This window comes from Patagioenas fasciata, chromosome 19 (assembly GCF_037038585.1).
Source record: "Patagioenas fasciata isolate bPatFas1 chromosome 19, bPatFas1.hap1, whole genome shotgun sequence".
NCBI lineage: Eukaryota > Metazoa > Chordata > Aves > Columbiformes > Columbidae > Patagioenas > Patagioenas fasciata.
The window spans coordinates 9,585,278-9,608,552 of NC_092538.1; the positions used below are offsets into that span (position 1 = coordinate 9,585,278).

General features: G+C 43.1%; 1 protein-coding gene across 1 annotated transcript; it reads right to left on the reverse strand.

The window, feature by feature from the left end:
• Window positions 1-5,998: 5,998 nt before the first annotated feature.
• On the reverse strand, window positions 5,999-22,910 carry BLMH (bleomycin hydrolase). Its single transcript, XM_065853229.2, has 12 exons — window positions 22,798-22,910; window positions 22,346-22,543; window positions 21,545-21,654; window positions 20,781-20,922; window positions 19,810-19,898; window positions 18,447-18,539; window positions 14,984-15,139; window positions 14,304-14,462; window positions 14,138-14,205; window positions 13,649-13,766; window positions 11,235-11,304; window positions 5,999-6,976 (listed from the first exon to the last, which is right to left on the reverse strand). The coding sequence occupies exons 1-12, from the start codon at window positions 22,808-22,810 to the stop codon at window positions 6,825-6,827; spliced, it is 1,368 nt and encodes a 455-aa protein (XP_065709301.1). The 5' UTR covers window positions 22,811-22,910; the 3' UTR covers window positions 5,999-6,824.
• Window positions 22,911-23,275: the final 365 nt, after the last annotated feature.

Consider the following 23,275-nt stretch of genomic DNA (forward strand, 5'->3'; position numbering starts at 1 on the left):
CTTTCTCCCTATCGCTCCTCACAATATCTCAACCTCTGACACGCGCTTTTTGCTCCGGGTTCTTTCACCCGGGGTTTATTCATCCCTAGACTTTACAATTTGTTTATAAAAAGCCATAAATCACAGGTCAAAATCGTGCCGTAGTTTAGGTGGCGGGTTTGGAGGGGGGGGAAAGCAGAACGGGGACAAGAATAGCTGATTGTTAGAGAAACAGCAGCTTTGCTGTGAAGCGGTTGCCGGTTTTCAGAGCCTTGTTCCAAACAGCTGAAAAGGAAAACTCTGCAAACCGAAAAGCGCAGGGATATAAGGAGCACTCGGCTTTTTCTGCCTCGCTGGCAGCAGCACCGCGTTTGCACCATCTCAAGGGCAGCGCGGGTATTGCAATTACAAGCATTAAGGACACGTGTATTCAAGTCAGTTTTGCTTTCCCCAAAATCTTGTGGGCAACGTATTTAAAAGGTTTTGTCAAATTAAGTTTGTCGCCTTCAGTTGCTTTAGAGATTCATTGTTGTTTTAGTGAAAATAGCAATATCTAACTCATCTCTCTGGGTTGTTGAATTCCCCTCCCGTGCTTTTCTTTCCAAAATAAACAGTTTTGGTCTTGTTACTCTCCACTTATCTGCAGGCAGGAAAAACCCCACAAGCTGGTCTCCTCGCATATTAAAATAATTCATAACCTTCCCGTTTTGTCCCACTCTGAAGGGTTTGCACAGACAGAGACCATTGTGCCCCACTCACTAAACCTTCACAACGTGCAATATTTTAGTGCCCGAGTGTCCATCTGTGCATCAGACATCGTGCTTCGGAAATCAGGCCCTTTCCTTCTTGGAGGGCAGAGGGTACAGGGAGAGGTTTCCCACTCACCACATTAGGATGGATTTCCCAAACTCACTTTTTCTATCCTTTTACAAGAAATAAATTCTATTCTGCACTTTGGGTCCCTCCGCTCTTTACATAATTATATGTGTGGTTTGGTGTGTTTTCCTTTGAGGTTTTTCTCCACCTTATTCTTTGCTTAGAGTGGGTTTATTTCACAAGTTCCGAAGCGCTATCGCACACCCTTCATCTCGGTCAATCCTCACAGTTAAACTGCTTTCATCTGCTCACATCAGTGGCACCTGATGTCAGTATTCAGTTGTTTTCGTAGGGCATACAAAGCTCTGATGTGAAAACCAGCATATGAAGAACACAAAACCAGCTTTCATGACTTATTCTGGCCTTTTGGTTCAGTCGATACTTCGTTTGTTCTTTCATTAATGCCTTCTGCAGCAGCATGGGGTTTGTTTTAATTTCTTGCCAAACAGTCTGGAGCCTTTGGAGCATAATATGAAAAACAGGCTTGAGATTTCACACGGGCCACTCAGCTTTGTGACTCTTATTTACCCAACACGCAAAAGACTTTCAGGTCCTGTACCAAATCAGCTCCAAAATGTCATGAAATCTTCTGTGCATTAGCAGGTGGAATCTTAATGATTTAGGGAAACTATAAAAAAACAACAGGAGGAAGAAACTGGACTTCACACAACTTCCAGCACTTCCATAGATCTCCACAGACAACACAGCAGTGGATCCCAGTTACCAGTGCCAGCACCAGAATGGGAAGAAGAATCCATCAAATTACCTGATAACAGTAGTACACAGAATCTCACAGAATCCCAGAATGTCAGGGGTTGGAAGGGACCTGGAAAGCTCATCCAGTGCAATCCCCCCATGGAGCAGGAACACCCAGCTGAGGTTCCACAGGAAGGTGTCCAGGCGGGTTTGAATGTCTGCAGAGAAGGAGACTCCACAGCCTCCCTGGGCAGCCTGGGCCACGCTCTGGCACCCTCACTGAGAACAAGTCTCTTCTCAAATTTAAGTGGAACCTCTTGTGTTCCAGTTTGAACCCATTACCCCTTGTCCTACCGTTGGTTGTCACCGAGAAGAGCCTGGCTCCATCCTCCTGACACTCACCCTTTAGATATCTGTAAACATTAATGAGGTCACCCCTCAGTCTCCTCTTCTCCAGCTCCAGAGCCCCAGCTCCCTCAGCCTTTCCTCACACGGGAGATGCTCCACTCCCTTCAGCATCTTGGTGGCTGCGCTGGACTCTCTCCAGCAGTTCCCTGTCCTTCTGGAACTGAGGGGCCACAACTGGACACAATATTCCAGGTGTGGTACCAGCTGTACCAAGAAAAGATTAGTAATAATTCTGCAAGCATGTCTGATTCACTGCCAGTAAGAGGATAGGAACAATCTTCCAAATAACACAAATCCTAAAATATTTATTTGTCCCCATCTTTTGCTTAGTTAGGAACCAGACTACATTTAGAAATTATTACGATTGGCTTTGGGATGAAAGAAATTCCGATTGTCCTTCCCTGCTATTCCCTAAGCTGGCTGTGCTGGGATCTCCATCAGGAGCTGGATGGGCCTTGGGGCAGTTTTGCTGTTTCCTCTACAACTGTTTGAGAAAGCACTTGGGTGGAGAAACCGAGTTCTGAAAACCTACAAATGCCACCACACACCCCCTCTCCTCCTGCCTCTGCCTTCTCTTAGTTAGCAGAGGTTATTATTTGCTGACTTTCATCCAGACCTGAGATAGCTGACTTTTATAGCATTATCTACCAATGTTTTCTACCTGTCAGAGGAGCCGTCTTCGAATGATGACATGAAAACAACGCGGGTTTGTTGGCAAACTGGAAAAGGAAGCTGTTACTTGGCCGGTTTCCCAACAATCTTAAGGATCCAGCCCATTTGCCCTAAGATACAACAGTGTGATTTATGGATGACAAAGGCACCTACTTCACAAGAGCACACAGCTATTGATTCCTACCAAAAGCACAGGACTGGTTTTCATGGGCTATCATCAGAGAACATCCCACCCAATATTTCGCCAGCTTTGAATTAGTGTCATTAGCATGAATGTCAGAACCGCTTGTTCAACCACCCTCGAAGAAACAGAGCTCTCACCTTGACATGCGTGTTTCCATTCCTGTTCCCCATCCTTTCTCACAGAGAACTTATAAAATTGCTGGGCATAAAGGCAAAACTTTCTGCCAGATTGGCTTCGTTTCCTATAACGTGTTTTAGCTATGTGGATTTTCTGCAATTATTTAAAGGAAAGGAAAACAACATACTATTGTATAAGCTGTACGGGGAAATATCTGGGCAAGAGCTGCAGAGATAAGCACACGCTGGACAATATATTAAATACTCAGATTAACAAAAACTGGCTTGGAAACAATTTTTAATTTGTCAGACTCAATCCCCATCAGTGCTGCCATGGGCAAAACCGTTAAACTCCAGAGAAAAAGTTCACTCTTTGGCTGCATAAAGGAAATAGAACTGGTGTAATGGCATTAGCAGAAAGATTTTTTTGAAAGACTAAAATACTGACCTTTTGGAAAAAAAACCCTCCCAAAACAACACATGCATTAGTCATAATCAAAATATTGTGCTGACTACAGCTTCCCAAGGGATTTGGCTTCGTTTCAGAGCCACCAGAGTTCAGCATTGAGTACAAGGCTGTTTACTCGCCTTGATGCAAGTAACACAGCGTGAGGCAGAGATTGTGCATCAGACCCATAAAGCCAAGGGGGACCCCAAAGATCACCTGGTCCCTCTCTTTGCAAACACCCACACACAAATGCCATTTCTGACATGTTCTTCTGTAACCTGTTCTTAAAGATCCCTGACAACAGAGGCATCACACATCCGCAGGCAATCTATTCCAGTTCTTCACTATTTTTGGCACCAGAAAGCTTTTAATAATCTCACTCAGTCTTGCTGCAGTTGGAGCCCATGACTTTCTGATCAATTTATTATAAGCAGTGTGAACAAAATTCCCTTCTTTAAAGCATCCATTCACAAATTAAGATAACAGAACGTCTCCCCTCTTTTCTGAGTAACCACCACGGTTCTTTCAGCCTTCTACTGATCGCAGTCTCTGACCCTCTGATGGTTCTCACCACCCTTCTCTACGTTTGTTCTGCATCGTCCCCGAGGTGCAGCCCCCAAAACCAGGTACCGCAGCTCCAGCTCGCTCCCCAACAGGGTCACCTCACATACACTGCAGGTTATTTCTGTTTATACAGCCCAATATTACACTATTTTCTACAAGAGTATGTGATCAACCATGGTATTTTTATGGTTCTCCACACCACTCAGAATTATTTAACACTTGTTCCACGTGCTCTGCTTGCATACCCAGCTCCTCCTGGCTCAGCACTGTTCCTTCCATGATACATGCTCGTGTGGTTTGATAGAGATCACAGAGTGTAAATCAGAAATGGTGGGAAGATATTTCATGATAACCTGATAACTGAATATGACCAATCAACTATTCAACAATATCCTCACAGGTACGCCTGAACTTCCACAAAATGAACCACTCATGATGCACGCTGCTGCCTGTCAATGCTGTAGGAAGCAGAGATCATCTCCCCATCCTGAACCACAGAAAAAGATCAGAGCATTGAACTTGGAGTCTTCTAGATTAGGAAAATACACTGCAGAGGCACTTTGTGGTCTTGCTCGTCACCATTGCTACTGGAAAAGGTGAGCTGAGAGCAGCAGCCGCTTGCTCCCGTATCCTCACAGCTCTTGAGACAACAGAAAACCTTTTGACACAAGTCTGGGGTAATACGAGCTGAACTTCACTAGTAGGGAATCAAATGATGGTATCGCTGTGCTGCCAAGGTGCGTTCTGTACACCTCCAGAACAGCTTTGCTACCTTTGCAGGGGATATTGCAAAGGGCACAGACTCTTAAAACAACATTCGAGGGCAGCAACCACCACCTCCTGCTGCTGTTCCACACCAGATTCCCTTATCTAACCAGCACTCCTGCCCACTTCAGGAAATGTTAATCACAGCAGGTTGAATCATCTTTGATGACTTTTAGACAAATCCTAATCTGGATTTAGTTTAGCAGGTAACACAGACATGATTGAGCTTGGCATTTTTAATACATGTTCATATGCACATATATACACACAGTTGTATAACTAGCAGAAGATACATGTTCATAATCATGTAATAACTTCCTACCTCTGTAGCCCAAATGGAAGAAAAGTCAAACCAAGTTGTGGAGAACCACGGCCACACCAAACATCCTTTTCTTACTTGCATCTGCTACCTATGGCAGTCATGTTGCAGTGTGGTTATTTACCCTCACCCTCTTATTTGTCGATGACTAAATCCAGTAACAAACAGGAAAATTGTCAGGGACACAAAGCCCACCATTTCGGCATGATTTAAATCCAAGGATTAGTAACGTGCTTGAAGTCTGAGTGCCTGTAGCACATGAGATACTATGTTTGTGTTTCTTTGTTCAGTAGTGTCATGGAGGAACCCCAAAAGTCCATTTAGACAGGCAATAAGCTCCAAACAGACTTTAACCAGAACTGTTTAGCAGAAAGCCAGCTAGAAAGTGGCTTATCAAAAATTATTCAGCACTCCAACACTGATTCCAGTGAGCTCAGTTACTACACAGCTGATTCCAACTCAAGGGATCACATCACAAAGCTCTAGGGTGATGATTTAGTGTGCATCTTCACACTTTTTCACAAAGCGAGGATTCTCAGGGATACCCAGATCACTTACCAGTTGGGTGAGGTGTCTCAGTCCTCAAGGAACATTCCTTGTTGGCCAGTCTGAGGAGAAGCAGCTTCCACTGCAGACCTGGTGCTCCAAGGAGACCAGTTCAGTGGGGTCCCCAGCAGCTCCAAGGAGACCAGTTCAATGGGGTCCCCATGACTCAAGGGTCCTGTCTGTGGATGACGGGGCCTGTGCACAACCATAGTGGTCCATCAGCCTACAAGTTTGCTTTTTTAGGGGGTAAAGGGATACTTGTGGTAGATGCAGACCCCAGTAAGAGGAGCATCTTTGACTACTGAGTCCATAAAGCAGCATATTTCCCTATTTCACATTCTGGCTCAGTTTGTGGGTCACTAATATCCTTTCATGTCATTAGTTACAGGAGGCTCATTTAAAAAAAGACAACAGAACTGTAACAGTCACTTTAGAAAGTGTTTATTCAAAAGCTTCATAGCACCATCTTGGTTTTTTTAAAACATCCAAATAAAATGCAGCAATTAAAACGTTTTTTCCTGTTGAGCATGACACTAACTCCACCTGTGAACATACTTACGGTTGTTCTTGCTAATGTAACTGAAAAATAGCGCTCCTGTGCACACAGACATAGCACCAGGCCTTGATATGGATTATCCAGTCCTAGCTCAATAATGGAAGAATAAAACCAACTGGAAACCTCAAGGAAACAATTTGACTGGAAAACTTTCTAAAGGTAATTTTTAGCAGTTTCAAATTCTTATTCCCCTCCAAAACATCAGCAAAACTAAAAATGTGAATATATAAAATACTTTGGGCATTATTTATGGTATGAGTCAGACCATGGATAGTTAATTCATGAGTATCTTGATGTATTTGTTCTAACAATCACCTAGCTGTTAATTCTAAAGGGCCTTTTAAGGCCAGCTTTTCTAAGGAAAACACTGGTCAAAATAATTCTACTGTTACTATGCTGATTATTATTAAAAATGTAAAGGTAAAAATCAAAACCTGCCATTGACAGCACTTGTAATACATTTTCATTATGAGTTTTTTCCTTATCCCTTTTAGTTTTGTGGAGTAGCCTGTCTGAGAGCTTTATTCGGCCAAGTCAGTAAAGCGCTATTTCCCAAAGGTCTTTAACTTACATTTCAAGAGTACAGACCATGCTGAGTGCCTGGTCACATTAGCATTTGGCTATGGCTTCCGACCACTGGAATTCTCTATTGCATCTACTTCTGGTTGACCGTTAAGAGGCAAATATGCTGTAATTCACTTGGCTAAAGCCCCCATAGGGTCCCAGGCTGGCAAAACGATGGGGTCCTGCTGCATCACTGCCATGATGTCATCTGGTACGTGCTTCTTATCCACCACAACTTCATACACGTACTCAGAAAACCAGTCATCGGTCATGATCAGGTAACCTGGAATGAAAACAGTTCATTACAACACAACCATTACCAGGACAGTGGAGCAGTCACATATATAAGTTTCACCTGTGAATGAGGCATTGAACAGGACCTAGTCATACTTGGTATCTCAAGACCAATCACATATAGGCTAATCGGATGTACTTCATGTGCACTGAAAGATCAAGAAGCCTGTTATGAAAATCAAGACCCAGGATATCCATCATCTACGGTTCCTCTGTTAAAGCAGGCATTGAGAATACCCAAGTGAATTACAGCACCTTAAGAAAAGTAGTTAAGGCAGAATGTAAAGTGATGTGTGTAACTTTACAAGTTCCAGGATTTTGTTAAGAAAAAGGAAGCTTTCCAGGTGAATATCCAAGCCAGCTTCGGCTTAAGAAAACATTTAGTTCTTGCAGTAAAAGGAAGCCATCTGCCTTCCTCAAACATAAAGCCATCTAAACCACACCTTAGCTGAACTAAATCTTAATTTTCTCCCTTAATATAATACAGAGAATTTCAGCGAACAGGCTTTGAACTAGGGGAGTGGAAATCACATTTAGAGTATCTCAGGTTTCAGCAGAACGCTATCATTGGAAGCAAACTACTCAAGGTGGACTGCAAATAAGAGTGGCTGGGAGAAAGCATTTAGAAGACAGATGAGAAGGCTTTATGTAATAAAGTTCCTCGTGTTCTTATACAGTATCATCACACAATCAAATGAAACAAGAAAATGTCCAAAGAATATGGACAATAAATGCATCTATCTACACCATCTTGTTTCTAAAGCAAGAGATCAGATAATTCCCATAAATTAAAAACCCTATCAATTGTAATCCAAGCTAGAAGCCATTTTGGAAACACTGCCAAAGGGAGCTGCCTTGATTATTCTCTCCCCAGGATATGAGTTCTTGGGACACACAAAAACCTCTCACTCCCAAGAGCCAACAAGTAATTGCACCCTGAGAGGATAATGAACTGTGCTGCTGACATCCTGTATCTCGGAGCTTGACAGCGCTGATTAGGATCGCAGCGTCTGAACGAGAAGGAAGCGTCAAGCAGAACTTCAGACCATGCAAATAAGGTCACTCTTTGAGAAGGCCTGTGCCCACCAGCACAATGAGAGCCCTTATCGATTTCTTCATTAAAAAGAGACACGTTATATGCAGCAATACATCTACCTATGAGCCTGCCAGCCAGGTAACAGGAGTGAAAAAGGAACGGAAAAGTTTATTGCATTTCTGTGCAGGGTACACAGAGTTTTACCTCGGGTAATTTATAAATTGCTTCTACTCGCACCATTTGTGTGTTAAGGTCAGAATGTGGAAAAACTGGGAACAGCATCATCGTGTTGTAACAGAACACAGCACCGACCTCAAAACCACACTCCTCTGTATATGAGGCTGGTCCTCATTTCTCTAACTTACCCTCAGGAAAACCTGAAAACGCAGCATTTGAAAACTACTGAGCTGCTGGTGGGTCAGGGATGGGTGGCCTGTGAGTTATTGCCTAACCCAGCTCATATTACCCAGGCACCTGAAAATAAAGACCATGAAAGTTCCCAAAGGACCTGGTACAAGCCACTCTGTGCTTGTGCCATAACTCCTCCACAGGGAGAACAAACTAACAGAGCCTCTCATAGCGTGTTTATAGGATGATACATACATATATAGACACTAAATATCTGCAGTTAAACTCTTGAAACATGAAGAGTATGTATGCAACAGCCAGCAAAAGAGACTAAAAAAGTCAAAAGGGAGCTGGACATTTATCACAAGAAAGCTCTTTTCCTGCCAAAACAAGCAGATGGACCCCTACCAAATGGATGTGATAACATGATTTAGCATTCCCCTCTTGCTTGCTTTTAAAAAAAGATATCCGATGGGATAAGCCGGGTTCAAAGTTAGGTAATGATGTACTGTGTCTCCAGAACAAAAGAGTAAGCAGAATAATTAAACTTGCCTGCACGGCTGACAAAGCGCCAGTAACACACAGAAAGGAAGTATTTGACTGGGAAGTGACTTTTTTACCTCAAAAAAAAAAAACAACCAATGTTTGTCAGCAGCTGTGTCCATTCCTTGAGGAAAAACAGACATGATTCCAAGAAACACTTTTACAACAGATATCAATATAATTACTACATATTTAGGGTAGGCAATGCTGTTCCCAGGGCCTCCCTTTCTCCAGCACAAGCGCTACCACAAGAATTCAGCTCTGCCCATTCCACATAGTGTGAGCAATAAACTGCATCCCACGATACCCAAACCAGGAGTCACAGTCCTGGTCATTCTGCACCATGCAAATCTGGGGAAACGGGAATTATCTGGCACATCAGACTGCGCTCAGAGCAAAGCAAGAGGGACCCCGCGTGAAAACACACTTCAATTTCCTACCAACAATAAGTCATTTGTTTAATTGTTTTTTAATGAGTGAAAGTCTATTCCCTGGTGTTCTGTTGTAGGCTGTGCCCTTTATCAACCTGTCCAACAAATAATGGAGTTGGGGATTACTTGTATCCCCCACACGCAACTGGGCCCCAACTGGGATGTGCCAAGTTTAACATCATTGTTGGCCGCCTCTTCAGTGATGTGGATCCTGGGTCTCTGCACTGGACTTACCCAAGTCCTTAAAAAGGCAGATAAGATAAAAATAACAAAACACCCACAACACAGCCAGACAGACTCAGTGGCACAGCAGGACAGACGGCAAATCCTCACCCTCCTACACCAGCTGGTACTGGACACTGAAGGCTGAAAGAGCAGGGCAGGAAGGGGATGAAATCTGCCAAGTTACCTCTTCTAATGTTTGAGAATGAGCTCTGAAGGATACAGCCATTTGCCTTTAGCTCAGTGTGTGGTTTGGTTATACCCAAGAAAATCATTCAGGGAGTCACCTCCCTGAAAAAGTAGTCAAATGAAGTCAAGCTTCATAGATCTGATGGGGTTTTCTGTCAAGGCACTTCTCCAGGAAACTCCCCAACCAAAACAAGCCACAGACAGTGAGCAAGACTCTCCAGGGACCACGGCCTCCACCAGAACACCACAGATAAGTGGCAGTGACTCAGAAGAGTTCACATAGATGGCATGCACACAACTTGTGCGTACAAGGGTTTATCCAAGTCACGCTGGGGTCCTGTTACACTTCAAGGGAACAACTAGCTCCTCTTTAACGGCTCTAGAAGAACTCATTCTTGAAAAGTGAGCCCATATTTAGAAAAGAGCTAACGGCTACAGAAGGTAAACTGTTACAGCAAACCAAGTAAGCTGGCAAACAAGTTCAAAGTAAAACTCTAAGGCTAGGTGACTGGCTTCATTTAGTGTTATTTCTAACTTAGCCTGAGGCACGACATTTCTTTCATTTCTAGTTGCTGTAGCTTTTTATTTTGGATTCCATGTCCGAAGTGAAGAAAGCCAAAAGCACAGCAGGTCTCTACACGCATCAATCACAGCACAGCACCGCCGCTGCTCCGCGACGGCTCCGGCCCCGTCACACCAGCACAGCACCGCCGCTGCTCCGCGACGGCTCCGTCCCCGTCACACCAGCACAGCACCGCCGCTGCTCCGCGACGGCTCCGGCCCCGTCACACCAGCACAGCACCGCCGCTGCTCCGCGACGGCTCAGCAGGCACAACTGCTACTGGCGGCGTCAGGTTTCTGTCTGCCACGCTGCCCTTTGGAAGCAGAAGCCGGTATCCTGAAATTGAGCCCAGCTTTTCTCCAGTTCTAATAAAGAACAACTCTGAACCTTGGCCAAGAGCACATACAGCTACACAGTCAAAGGTGTTGACAGACACCTGTTAACTTCAGAGTTTGGAGCACTAACCAAAGTCCACGCTGAGTGGCTGTAAAGCAAGTCAAGTAAGGCGCTTCCTTCCTGGACACTTTACCACTAGTAGCATCTAACATCAAACCAAGTATCTGGAGTGTCTCAAAACAAAGTGTTCTGACAATAAGGGCACAACTAACTAGGCATTTTAGTATATTATCTATTATACATAGAGCTGCTTCACAAAATTATTAATTTGGTTTTGGAGACAAGTTTTGATATTACTTTTTAGATAAGAAGGCTAATCAATACAACATTTCAAAGTACATTTTATACTGTCCCATTGAGCCTTGAAGGTAGAAAGTACACATACTGTCACTGTTATGTCAAAATTAAATATTGTTATTGAACTACTTCGCTGTGAGTGTCTATAGCTAACTCAGAACAGACACCACTGCAAGACCACATGAGTTCAGTTTCCTGTTATCATGACTATAAATCACTTTACCTTTATTACCACGGTCTTCACCCCAGGAGTTTTCCACTCTCCATTTTTCAAACGCATCTTCTTGCCCATCCTGTGACAGAACAAGTCGATGGTTGTTCAGTAGTGAAGGACCAGGTGAGTTTACAGCAGCCAACCCTTCCAAGTCTAAATCCAGCATCAGCAAAACAGAGCTCAACTCCTAGAAGTCTACAGTTTTCAGGCAACTGTTTCTTGCTAATTGTTGGAGAAATACAGTTTTTGAAAATACTTGTTTACCTACTTACATAAAGTAGGAGGAAATGTGGCCAAGAAGAGAGCTTGCAATAAATATTTTAACCAAGAAGCTTAAGTTTAACTAAATTCAAGTCTGGACTTCACTGACTTGACAGATTTTAAGCAGCCTCCTCTATCACCTATCAAAACTTTGGGCCTTCTGAAACACAGAGTGGACAACTGGCTTGAACCAGGAATCAGAGGGAAGGAACATGGACAATGAAGCAACTGTAATTTAGAGCAGTGTTAATAAGAGCAAGTGCAAGCACTCAGAGGATCTGAAGGATACAGCTCCAAGCCTGGTGCTTCAAGAGATACACAAGGCTCCTAATGAGCATGAAGTAATTGACTTCATGTCCAGCAGTATTTTAGCCTGCATTGTGTGTACCTGAACCTGGTTCAAATCTACCGAGTACAGCAGAGCACTGAAAACAACTTCATGTGCTCGCTGTGCCAAAGCGAACTGTTGCTTCCGTCAAGCAGCCTCTCCTAAGGAAACAGAGGGTCCCTTGAGGAACCAAAGAATAGTTATTCTTTCGCTACTGAAATATTTTTAAATACAAAAAAATAACCTGCAAAACACCCTATAAATGCATTTTTAATATGCAATGGAATATTGCTGTATTGCTTCTATTCTCCCTTAAAAAATATAGGGCAGTCATTAAAGTAAGACACTTGAGAGCCACCAGACTAGGGATAAGTCAACTCTCGATGCTTTCAGACAGAAACCAGGATAAATATGTTCATGTACATTAAGTTTTTAACCAAAAGGTGCATTTAATCCACATCAGTTTTTCATGTTGTAAAATTGTAATAGGATTTTTTAAATCTTCAAAGCCTTTTTATAAAGTAGGTAAATCCAAAATATTACATTTTACAACTCAGTTTATCAAAGCCGCTTTAGATTAAGTTAAGGTTTAATATAAGACAACATGTTCAAATAAAAAGTAGAAACAACTTAGTCCATTTCTGAATGTGGAAAAGCCTCTAAATGCTGGACTTGTCTAGGATAATTTCTTCTAAACAATTTTTTGATTTTAGAGATACCATCCATCTACACACATTCTTTATCAGGTCACATTTTACATAACTACACATTTAAGTGTGCAAAAGAATGAATTTAAAGATAAAGACCACAGACTGTAGTGGCCAATGAAGTACAGCCAGTAACTGGCTACAGTCAATACAAACATACACACTTCAGCTGTGAATGGATAAATAGGCTTTAAACACCAGAAAGGCAGTTTTCAATTTTTAACAATCTGGCACACAAAACAGAAGTGGTAAGAGCCCAGAACATAGAATACAACAGGACAAGTTATACTGAACTGTAAAATATAACTCGGAAAAATTCTTATGACTCAGCAATCCCATTTCAAGTGCTCAAACTTAAGAGCTCAAACTCTTTCAGTTCTATACAAGCTGTTATTTCTCCAGCCAAGGTCACATTGGACAGGAAGAGATCACTTCAAAGAAACTTTAATAGTGACAACTTCTGGAAATACATGGAAAACATCAACACTGTGAAAATTTACATCTTGAGGTTATCTGCATAGTTCTTCTACCTCATATGCGCTTTGTTATAGTGCCAGGAGCTGATTTAGTTGTGGATTCATCTGTCTGCCACAGAGCTATTTTGGACACTGTTTTCCTCCCCTAATTACAAGCAGGTCAGAGGGGTCCCATGCCAGGGAGCTGCAGGAGGTGAACACTGCTGCAAAGTGCCTCCTGCTGGTACTTTCACAGAAGGAGCTCCATGCTGTAAAATACAGATTGGACTAACCCACGGTAGAAAATACTTGCTGTCATACTGAGTGTCTTGCTCAGCACAATGCATCAAAATCTGTATTTAAAATCAGTTAATACAGGTCTTCTGATATCTTCAAAATAGAAGCTGACTTCTCTCCTATAAAAGTTGGTGGGCAGGAGAGAAACCCTTGACTTGTCCAAAATTCTCGCCTCCTTTTTAAATATTTATAGTTCTGAACAGTCAGACACAAACAACGCAGGGAGAATAGACAACCTAGGCCTTGTGTTGCGACATACAGGCTGAGCTCCAACATTAGAGCTTACACACTGCGAGCCAGCCCAGAGCACAAACAAGCTGCCAGAATATTCAAATACATCTGTGCAAACACAGAACTCCAGGAGGGACACTGTACCTTCTCGGTGACAGCAGTCAGGACCATGGCGTGGGTCATCAGGGATTCTCCAAAGATTAACCGTTCTGCTTTGTTCATGTTCTTGACAGAGACACCGAACACCAGCTCATGGTTGTATCTGTTAGAAAGTCACATAAGCAACATCAAAAAGGACACAGAATTCTCACTAGTAAATCAGAGCATCTGTAGACTGTGCTGTCCCAGGAACCAGTGCACAGATGTACAAATTCAGCTATTTTTAGTGTCAGAACTGATCCCTTTAGGAGTTTTTCGCCAAATACCAGACAATTCAAATAAATAAGAATATTTAACAACCACTTGTAGTGCATCTTAAATGATTTAAATTTTAGCTAATGATTTCCCTTGCTGCTGAATTACTTAAATATAGTCTTTTGGGGTATATAATCCAAAGTCTGTACAAATTAGTTTATTAAACAGTGGTGTCCTAGCCAAGTATCCCAAATGCTATTGTTTCGACTTTCTACTTACATATTCAAGTCATTGATTCCCAGCTTGCCATAGAAGTGCTTTGCAACATCACAGCCGAACCACACAGCCTACAAATAAAAGGCAGAATCACGTCTAGGCCATATCCCAGTGAGTTTTACATCACGAGAGGTGTACCATGCCATTCGTGAAGAGAAACCAAACCAACCTCGCCATCCTTAATAGATGCTGCTGCTAGTTTTTTCAAGACATCAACAGGCTGGTTGTTATAGAGTGTTTTCCTCCCTCCTACCATGTTGCCCAGGTACTCCACCGTGTACAGCCTGTTGTACGGGTTCTGAGGTCGAGGATCATTCACTAGACAAACCTGCCAAAAACCAAGATGTCATAAATAAAGGTGCAACTTAACTGAAATCTTTTGAAGTGAATCTAGATGGATTTCTGAGAACTGCTTTTGTCCCAGCCAGCAGTCTGTCCCATCAGCAAACAAACCCTCGGCTGAAATACCAGGTTTAAGGTTTTAAGTTCACCTCATAACTGTGGCATAGCAGCTTCGCATGTTACCCCTGCTCTCTAATGGCTGTCTTATGGCATCTTGTGACTGATTTGATTGTTACATATTCTATCATTACAAAATGACATGGAAGTGCAATGCAAGATCATGGTTAATTGAAGGGTAGAGCATAAACAGGTGAATAAACCCAGGGCCACCTGTGACTTGTGCAAGCAGCACCTGTCACACATGGTGCAGTTACAGGGGCAACAGTACACCTGCAACTGTGGAAAATAAGTAGCTTAACAGGAAAAAAGACAACAAACAAGAACCACACAAAACCAAACAACAACAACAAGAGATCTTGGGAAGCTACTGCCTTTGAGCAGCCCAACCTTGTCCTCCATGTTGAAGTAAGGCTTCACATGCTCATTGTAGAACTGGACAGGTGTCATTGGGCCGTACTTGTGGTAGGTCTTCTCCTTATCCCGGAACTCCCAGCAGAAGGTCTCCGGAGGGTTCCCCAGGCAAGTACTCACTATTCTGAATACCTGCCCAGAGAAGCAAACAGTGTGAACTTGCCAAAACACATGGGTCTGGCTCTCCTACCACAGCAATGCCACCGGTGAATTGATTTCTCCATATGAGATCCAGCTAGAGAAATGGGATCTTAACATCCACCTTTGAAGAACACAAATAAACATACACATGTGAACTATTTGCATTCAGCTCTGGAAATCTAAATGTTTCAACAGCTCAAAACCCATCTGAAAGGCCACAGGAAAAAATGTCTCTCCATTCTCACACTCCATTCTCAGGTAAACCATCAGGCAAAACAAAAGCTTAAGGTTGAACACAAATTCCAGCTTATCATAGGAAGGCAGCAGCCAAAAGCAAAAGCCAATACACTGCCTGGTCTCATTCCAACATTTAAGTAATTCTGAAGCTCCTCCAACAAGATACTTTTCCAGTGCAAGAGAAACTTCACCCAAACTGATTCTAGAAAGGTTTAAGTATTTGGCACATGCAGGGACAAACCTGACCTTATAATGTACATACAGCAAAGCATTTTCTCCCAGTGTTTCCCCTGTACTAATCCTTTCCCCCCCCCCCTATAATATTCATTTGGATTTCAAAAGCCTATAAAAATCTTCTCATCCATTTTAATACTTTAAACAATGCCTTGGTTTAGGGTTGAGCTGGCATGTTCTGGAATTTAATTCAAGATTCCTGCCTGCTGACTGTGACATCCTTCACAGTTGACAGCATTCTATTGATTTTTAGCACAAAAAGTTGACCATATTTCAAGTAATCAGCTTCCCTATAAATCAGAATATGAATCAGCACTTAAAAATCACTACTGTACTTTCTCACAAGGCTGATCATAAACTGTGCCAACTCATAGGTAGCATAACCAGATGACTGTCTGTAGGAATATTTAGCAGGACCTGCCACAGGTACTACAGGGACAGAAAACTGAATTGTATTTAAATAGGCATGAATCTGTTGAGTCCAGCTAACACTGATCTACTTCAGCTCTGTCCAAGTCCTGAGCACAAGTCTTATTTGCAAGGAACCAATAGGTTATTCAAAATAAGGGGAGTCAAATCTCAGCTGCACCTTCTGCATGGACACCCAAGGCCTGTGGTTTGCGCCAGCTCTCTGGGGCTCTCAGCAGATTTCCACAGGGAGGGGATACACCACCCTCCCCAGAGCTGACTTACTCTTTCTGGAGCCAGTTGAGCTGATTCACATGTATCCCAAGGCTCCATAAGAACCAGTTTTGTGCTAAATTGCGCTCTGTGCCGATGGCAAAAGCAGTGCAATGTTCATGCTAAGTACCACTATTTGGCTGTGAACAAAATAGAAATAAAGGTGTTCTTGTTCCAAGCAGTTTAAGAAAACAAGTGAAGAGATTAATTACAGGTTGAAACAAGGGTGTGGGCTTAATGCTCTTACTGGAGGAACTCACACATTAATTTCTCAACAAATACACTAAAGAGCAAATGTAAATTCCTAAGCTACTATAAATATTTAGTTTTGCACAGACAGCATAAAAGGTAGCATTTGCTGTAGCTACACCCACATTACCTCCAATAACCCCAAGTGATAAGAGGTGAGGCCACGAAAACAAAATAAGCAAGAAAGGTGCTTAAAAGGATGAAAACGAGCAGGCAGCCTCCAGCCAGAGGAAGGAAAGTGATGGAGACACAAGTCTCAAGTTCGGAGGCAGCAGAGCCTGGGAAGGGCCTCCCTCAATTGTTTTGTCACCACACCCATCATGGGCCATCTCTCAGTATCTCACAAGCTTCCCCTATCAATAAATAAAAAAAGGAGACATCTTTAAAAAGTGATCTATATCACTCTAGTGACAACTAGAACCAAGATAAGGCAAAGCCATACTGGCCTATGTTAAAAACCAAAATGAGCGAGGAGGGCAAAAGGACACTCCTGATAAGGAAGAATGTACAAAGAACAGTAAAGGAAGAAGAATTCAATCACATGCACCACACTGATTTCAACTTCTGACCTGCTATGCGCTGGTTTGATAAGAAGAATGTTTATACAGTTCTGGAGTGAATATTTAATCTTGTGTCCCAGTACGACTGCCCCATTTTAGCCAAAGCACTGCCTCCCTGCATGAGCAAACCAAGGCTTGCTATGTGAATAAAACTTCACAGAACTAACCCAAGTTCTGCTTTACACATACAAAAATAGAGGCAGTACCACTGATACACATATAAACACATGAAATAAAAGAGCAGTCTAACCTCTAAAACTAAGTGGTTTTAAAGTACACAAGACGGTGCAACTGCATGCTTCAACTATAATTGTTTTTGAACATAAATCCACTTAAGTTGCAAAGCACCACAAGAGGAAATACTGTGTTAACTTGAGATCAATACTTGTATTTAGTTGAACTGCCTGAAGCTTTACAGAAATATCCCAAGGTAGATTCTGCCTAAAACTGATGTTTACTGGATTGCAGAAAAAACACAACCAAAAAAATTGATTTCTTGAGTCACCTAAAGACAGACATGGAAACCACTGTGTCACTTCGCATTGTATGTTGGAGAAATAAATGAAATATGTACTTTTTAAAAAATTGATGCACTTTCCCATACTAAAACAGTCTGAACTTTTGAAGTTGCTTTTGGGTATTGTATGAGAACTAGTGAATAAGAAAAATGGCACATGCCGCTGTCACATCCAGCGTGACCAGACAGAGGGCCAGCCCTACACACACAGGGCACACTGCAGATTTGTTGACTGATTATCTTGATAAGAGTTCATTTGCACAGCCAGAAACTGAGGCTGTGATTCCTTCCCCCACCGCCCCCCAGCACAGCTGGATTCAGCCCTGTGTTACACTCACATCTCTTCCATTATGCAGGACCCCTTTTGTTGTTCTCTTCTGCTCTCTTGTGGAGAATTTCTGCAACAACACTTGTGCTGTGAGATTTCACATTCAAACCATCAGAATGTGATTTTCAACCTGCCTCTTTCCTACTGTTTATAAAAGCCTGACAGGCCACTATTTTGATTTCTCTTGAGATACAAAATGCTGCTTTCCTACAGAAAGGGGGCCGATGTCCCCATAAAATATAGTCCTGGAACCTATAAATTCAAGATTTGTCTGGAAGCACTAGAAAAATTCAGGATGACATAAACAACAAGACAATTCAAAAACATTCACTTGAATACCTCCAAGCGTGCTGTCATACAAAACATTCCTAGTTCAACAAACAAAGGCACTTGTTTTGGCTGATCCAATAGCTACAAGGCAATACTAAGCAAAAAATCTCATCCATTCTGGCCTCATGTTCCAAGAAGATTCATCTCACACTATATATTTACCTCTTCTATCATAGTGTCCATCGCACAACAAAGTTCTGCTTTATTTGTTCCGGTTTCCACCATATTTCTTAGCCGCAAACAGTATTCTCTCATCTGTTTAAAAAGAAAGTCATTTTACTCTAAGGGTATGAAAGGTGTCACCTCATCAGGTTTTAGGACTTCCTATCTGGTTGTTTCCAGCACCTATTTTTCTCTTCATAATGCATTTTCAAAATGAGAACAAAATCCCTTTCAGAAGCCTTTGTTAGATGCTCTTTAAAAAAATAGAGACAATTGGATTATTTAAAAGATCACCAAGAAATTAATAAATAAGTTATTTTTTGTTTAACTCTGTTTTCCAAGCACTGATTTGAAGCTTACAGCCATTATCTTTCAATGCTTGATTTCCCTGGGTTCTGTAACCGCAGCATAGCGCAACATTCACACGCATTACCGCCTCTGTGACTCACAGAGAACAGACTGGCTTCGTACTGTAAAATTTATTTTGCAATTCTAATGCATAATTGATCTCTTGGTTGGTAAAAAGAACAGCGCATTTCTCCACGGCCCACAGAGCTGCAGGACGAGCAGCACACGCTTCCCATTACTGTCACCATCCATAAGGCCGGGAGCAGTGAGTGGGGCTCCCACAAGACCAGCTGGTTTGCGATGTTCAAGACAAGAATAACATTAACACCCATCATTGTGTCTGAGCTCATTTAAGCACATATTCTACATTTTTCACGTGGACTTCAGCAGGCAATTTTCCCTGAGCATGTAGTATGTGAACTGGAAAAAATAATCAAAGCCCATTAAAAAAACGAACACGCTAATTGCCTTTTTATCTGGCTACCTTCAGTAGCACCTTCCCAGATTAGTTCATTTCTGTAGTTCAGGGAGCAAGCTTACACCTTCCTTCAGACAAAGCTGCACAATTCTATACTGAAAACTGATATTTAAAATTCAGTGTTCTGAAAATGCCCTTTTTCTCTTTTTTCATCAAATTTGGCAGTAATGTCTAGAAACCTTGGCATACTGGTACATGAAATATTGAGAAGGTGGAAAAAAGTCACTTAGATGCCAAGTGCTAGTTTTGCAGAAATAGACTTAATCAGCCACACATAAAGAATTAACTCATTGGAAATTCGAGGATTAGAAACAATTGCTATGAAAATCACGTGAGGTACTTTCAAGCTCCTGAAGCCCAGCCACGGCCATCCTGTTTCAAGATGAATTTGTGAGACTTTAGGCTGCTTTTTGAATAAAAGCAAGTTAAGTTGCTGAGATGCACTTAATACCATGGTCAATGAAGAGAAATTAAGGTGGCTAGAACACTTGGAACAGGTTGATTCCCCTCCCCTTCACTATATCACTTAATTTTTACCTTATGATTCAAGATCTCATTCATCCTTCTAGTAGCCTCTGTGGTATGAGACTCCGGGAAGTATTTCTTGGGGACAACACCATACTTTTCTAAAAGCAAGTAATAAAGCTATGGGTTAACAACTGTCTTCCTGACACAGTAGATGCTAGTGCTTCCACTTATACCCATGTAAAAGCTAAATATTGTTGGGTTTGTGTAGAGATTATAAGGCAGTCTTATTTAAGCTGCAATGTTGCAAGACTCTGGATGTAACAACAGCAGCATCCAAAATTCTCTGCCCTGATTAAATATTTATAAGAATTGCATGAAAAAAAATAGTAACCTCCAGGCTTCAAAGAAACAAATCCCTTTTGTGATTGTAAACTTACATTATTGGTCTATTGATTTACAAAGGCATCACATTGTTTCACAACAAATTAAAACAAATGCCAGTGTAATTCAGATACAGAGAATTATCTCCTTAATCAGCCTAAGGATGATCCCACTTACACAGGATCTTCGCAAGACCAGCATTGCCACATTCCACATCACTTCCTTCTCACTGATCTTGATACCATCTTTCTCCAGGCTGCAACTCTGTAGTTTTGCTTCTGCCTTGTAGACACACCCTGCTCTAGCAATATTTTTTTCCTTACCATCTGCCCTACAAATTGTATACATGAATGTAAACAGTGTCACATCAATGACTGAAGTAAAAGGGGGCTGAACCTTTTTAGTAAATGAAAACTCTGCGGTATCTAATTACTTCTGTTGATTTGAGTTTCTATCATCAGCAATATGCAAGAGTGAAGATGCCACACAAGATTTAAGCCTGGCATTTAAAAGGTCTTTGATTAAAAAAACATAGCGGCCAATGGCTTTATATTCCTTAGCAAACTTTCAAGTCTCAAACTATCTCCTCATCTACATAATTCCTCATCTCAAATCACTCTGCAATTTCAGGAAGGGCTCTTAGTGACCAATTCTCTTACCGATAATGTTAACCAACATGTCCCACTGGCCACCATCATTCGTGGGGTTGGTGAGCAGGTACTGTATCAGTCTTCCTTCCACAGGCTCCTTTTTCTGAGCTGTTTCCACATAGGCATTTAAAAAATAGTAACAACGTTCAACCTGGGACAGATGGGAAAAACATTTTAAGTGTGACACTGTACATTAATTCATTCCTGAGTTTTCAGTTCTCGCAAAGTCTTTACTAGATGAAGCCAGCTTCTGTTCATCCACTGAAGTTCTTATTCTCCCTCTAGTATTCCAGGGTTTATGATATAATCTTATTTCTGTCATAGACCAAATATTTAGGAGTTAGAACAGAGCTTGAGGGTAGGGGAAGAGGAAACACGAAACAGAAGTTATGCAATGAAGCCTGGCTCAAACTATTTTCTCTGTTTCCCCTTCATAGAATACAGTGGGCACAGAGTTTGCAGATCAGTAGATCACAAACATGACTAAAAGGTCAGCTACAGTCATGTTTCCCCTAAACCTCCTATGAGTAGCTTTTGAAATACACACAACACTTGCAAAAAGCCTTTTACTACTCCAAACATCAACATCTTGACAGCTAACTTCTCAGCCTGGAAGTCCTCACTTTGCTTGACCCACATTTAAAATACATATTTAAATAATACATTTCCTATATGGATTGTTAAAATAGTCCAGCCTAAACAAAATTTTGTTCCAGTATTAATACCTGATCAATAAGCCATCCTAGCACAACCCATGACCCGCACTACAGTACCTTATCCCAGAAAAAGAGATAGGACTGGCTGAATTCAAACTCCTCGATGTTGTATTTCTTCATGAAAGGCAGACGCATTGCATTGAGACAGGAAAAGATCCAACATCTCCCTGAGGGATAAAGCAACAAGAATTAAAACTGGAGCGTTTAAGAGCTGCATAAGACTTGTTTAAAACACAAGATTTGTGGGGGACTACAGTGGGTCTGTGGATTCCCTGACAGAGGGTATGGGAACAGAGATTGACCTTGAAGATAAGAAGAGAGTAGAAGAGTATCTGGAGATATCAAGGTGTACCCATGAGAAAAAAAAGGAGTAAAAGAGTAACACTGACAACAGCAAAATTAGCCAATGATATGTTACTATTGCAGCCTGTAACCAATAGCAAAAAGACACATAAGCCGGTGAAAACTACATAAAAAGGCATTTGTGGCAATAACTGGAGACTGCTGTTTGTACATAAGAACTCTGTCTATGTTGTTTGTCCATCTCAACTGCAACAAAGATTCACGACACAGTTCTGCCTCAAGCTTTTGGCCACTGGGATTGTAAAACACCAAAAAGTTCATTATAAGCTCAGAAATGTTTTACTGCAAATGCACGTGTCTTGTGATACACAGAGGGAAAGACAAGCAAACGCTGCGAGTCTAACGGGTGTAATTAACTCAAGCGGATGCAGCAGGGACCCCGTTTTGCCAGGACTGAAACAGCCACAGCTCGCAGCGGCACAGTCACCACAACACCGTTCACCCCCCAGCCTCCCCCAGCCCAGGGGCTGCACCCCGGTCCCCAGAGCCCCTTACCGGAGTTCTTCTGGTTGGTGACGGGCTTGCCCTCGTTGGGCACGGCGTGCTGGAACACCTGCACCGTGTCCTGCACCACCTGCCGCTGCAGACACACCTCCAGCGGGTCGCTCACCGTCGCCACGTTCTGGGCCAGCACGAACTGCGGCTCGGCCCGCAGCCGCCGGGTGAAGGCCGCGGCCTTCTCGGTGCTTAGCCCTGGGGGCCGCGGGGCAGCCGTCACCGCCGGGGCCCCCGGTACCGACACCCCCCCCCACCTTCACCCACAGCACCCGTTACCCCAGCAACCGCCTCCTCCCCCCCCCCGCATCGCTCAGGTAACGGAGCGTCTCCCCCCACCCCCCCGCGGTAATTCCGCATCCCCCCGCGCCCCTTGTCCCGGTAACGTCCCCCCCCTCACGGACAGACCCCCCCGCCCGTTGCTCCGGTAACCGCCAGGCCCCGCCCCTCACCGCGAGCATTCATGGCACTGGCGGCTCGAGCTCCCAAAGCGGAAAACGCCGCTCAACAACCGGGCCCAGGCGGAAGCGGCTCTTATAGCCCCGGCACCGGAAGCAGGAAGAGGGGCCCTCACGCAGCCCCCGGGGCGGGGCTCGGCGCGGGGGCGGGGGCGGGGCTCAGACTGTTGCGCGCCTCAGCGCCGCCGCGCGGGGGCGCCGGGGGCTCGGTGCGCTCATCCTCCCGGGCCGCCGGTTCGAGAACGTTCAACGCCAAGAGCGAGGAGAGGTTGAATGTGCGATAGGTTGGTGCAGCCATATAAAACAGAACATCTCACAGCGCCGCAGAAGGACGTGTTTCTTTTCTGGTGGCTGTCGCTGCTGATTTGAACTGCTGCTGTCTCTGCTGTCCGCAGGCCGGCTGTAGGGATCAGTCCCCTGGGAAGAAGGGAGCTGAGCCTGTATTTTGGTGAATTGGCAGAAGAATTGAAAC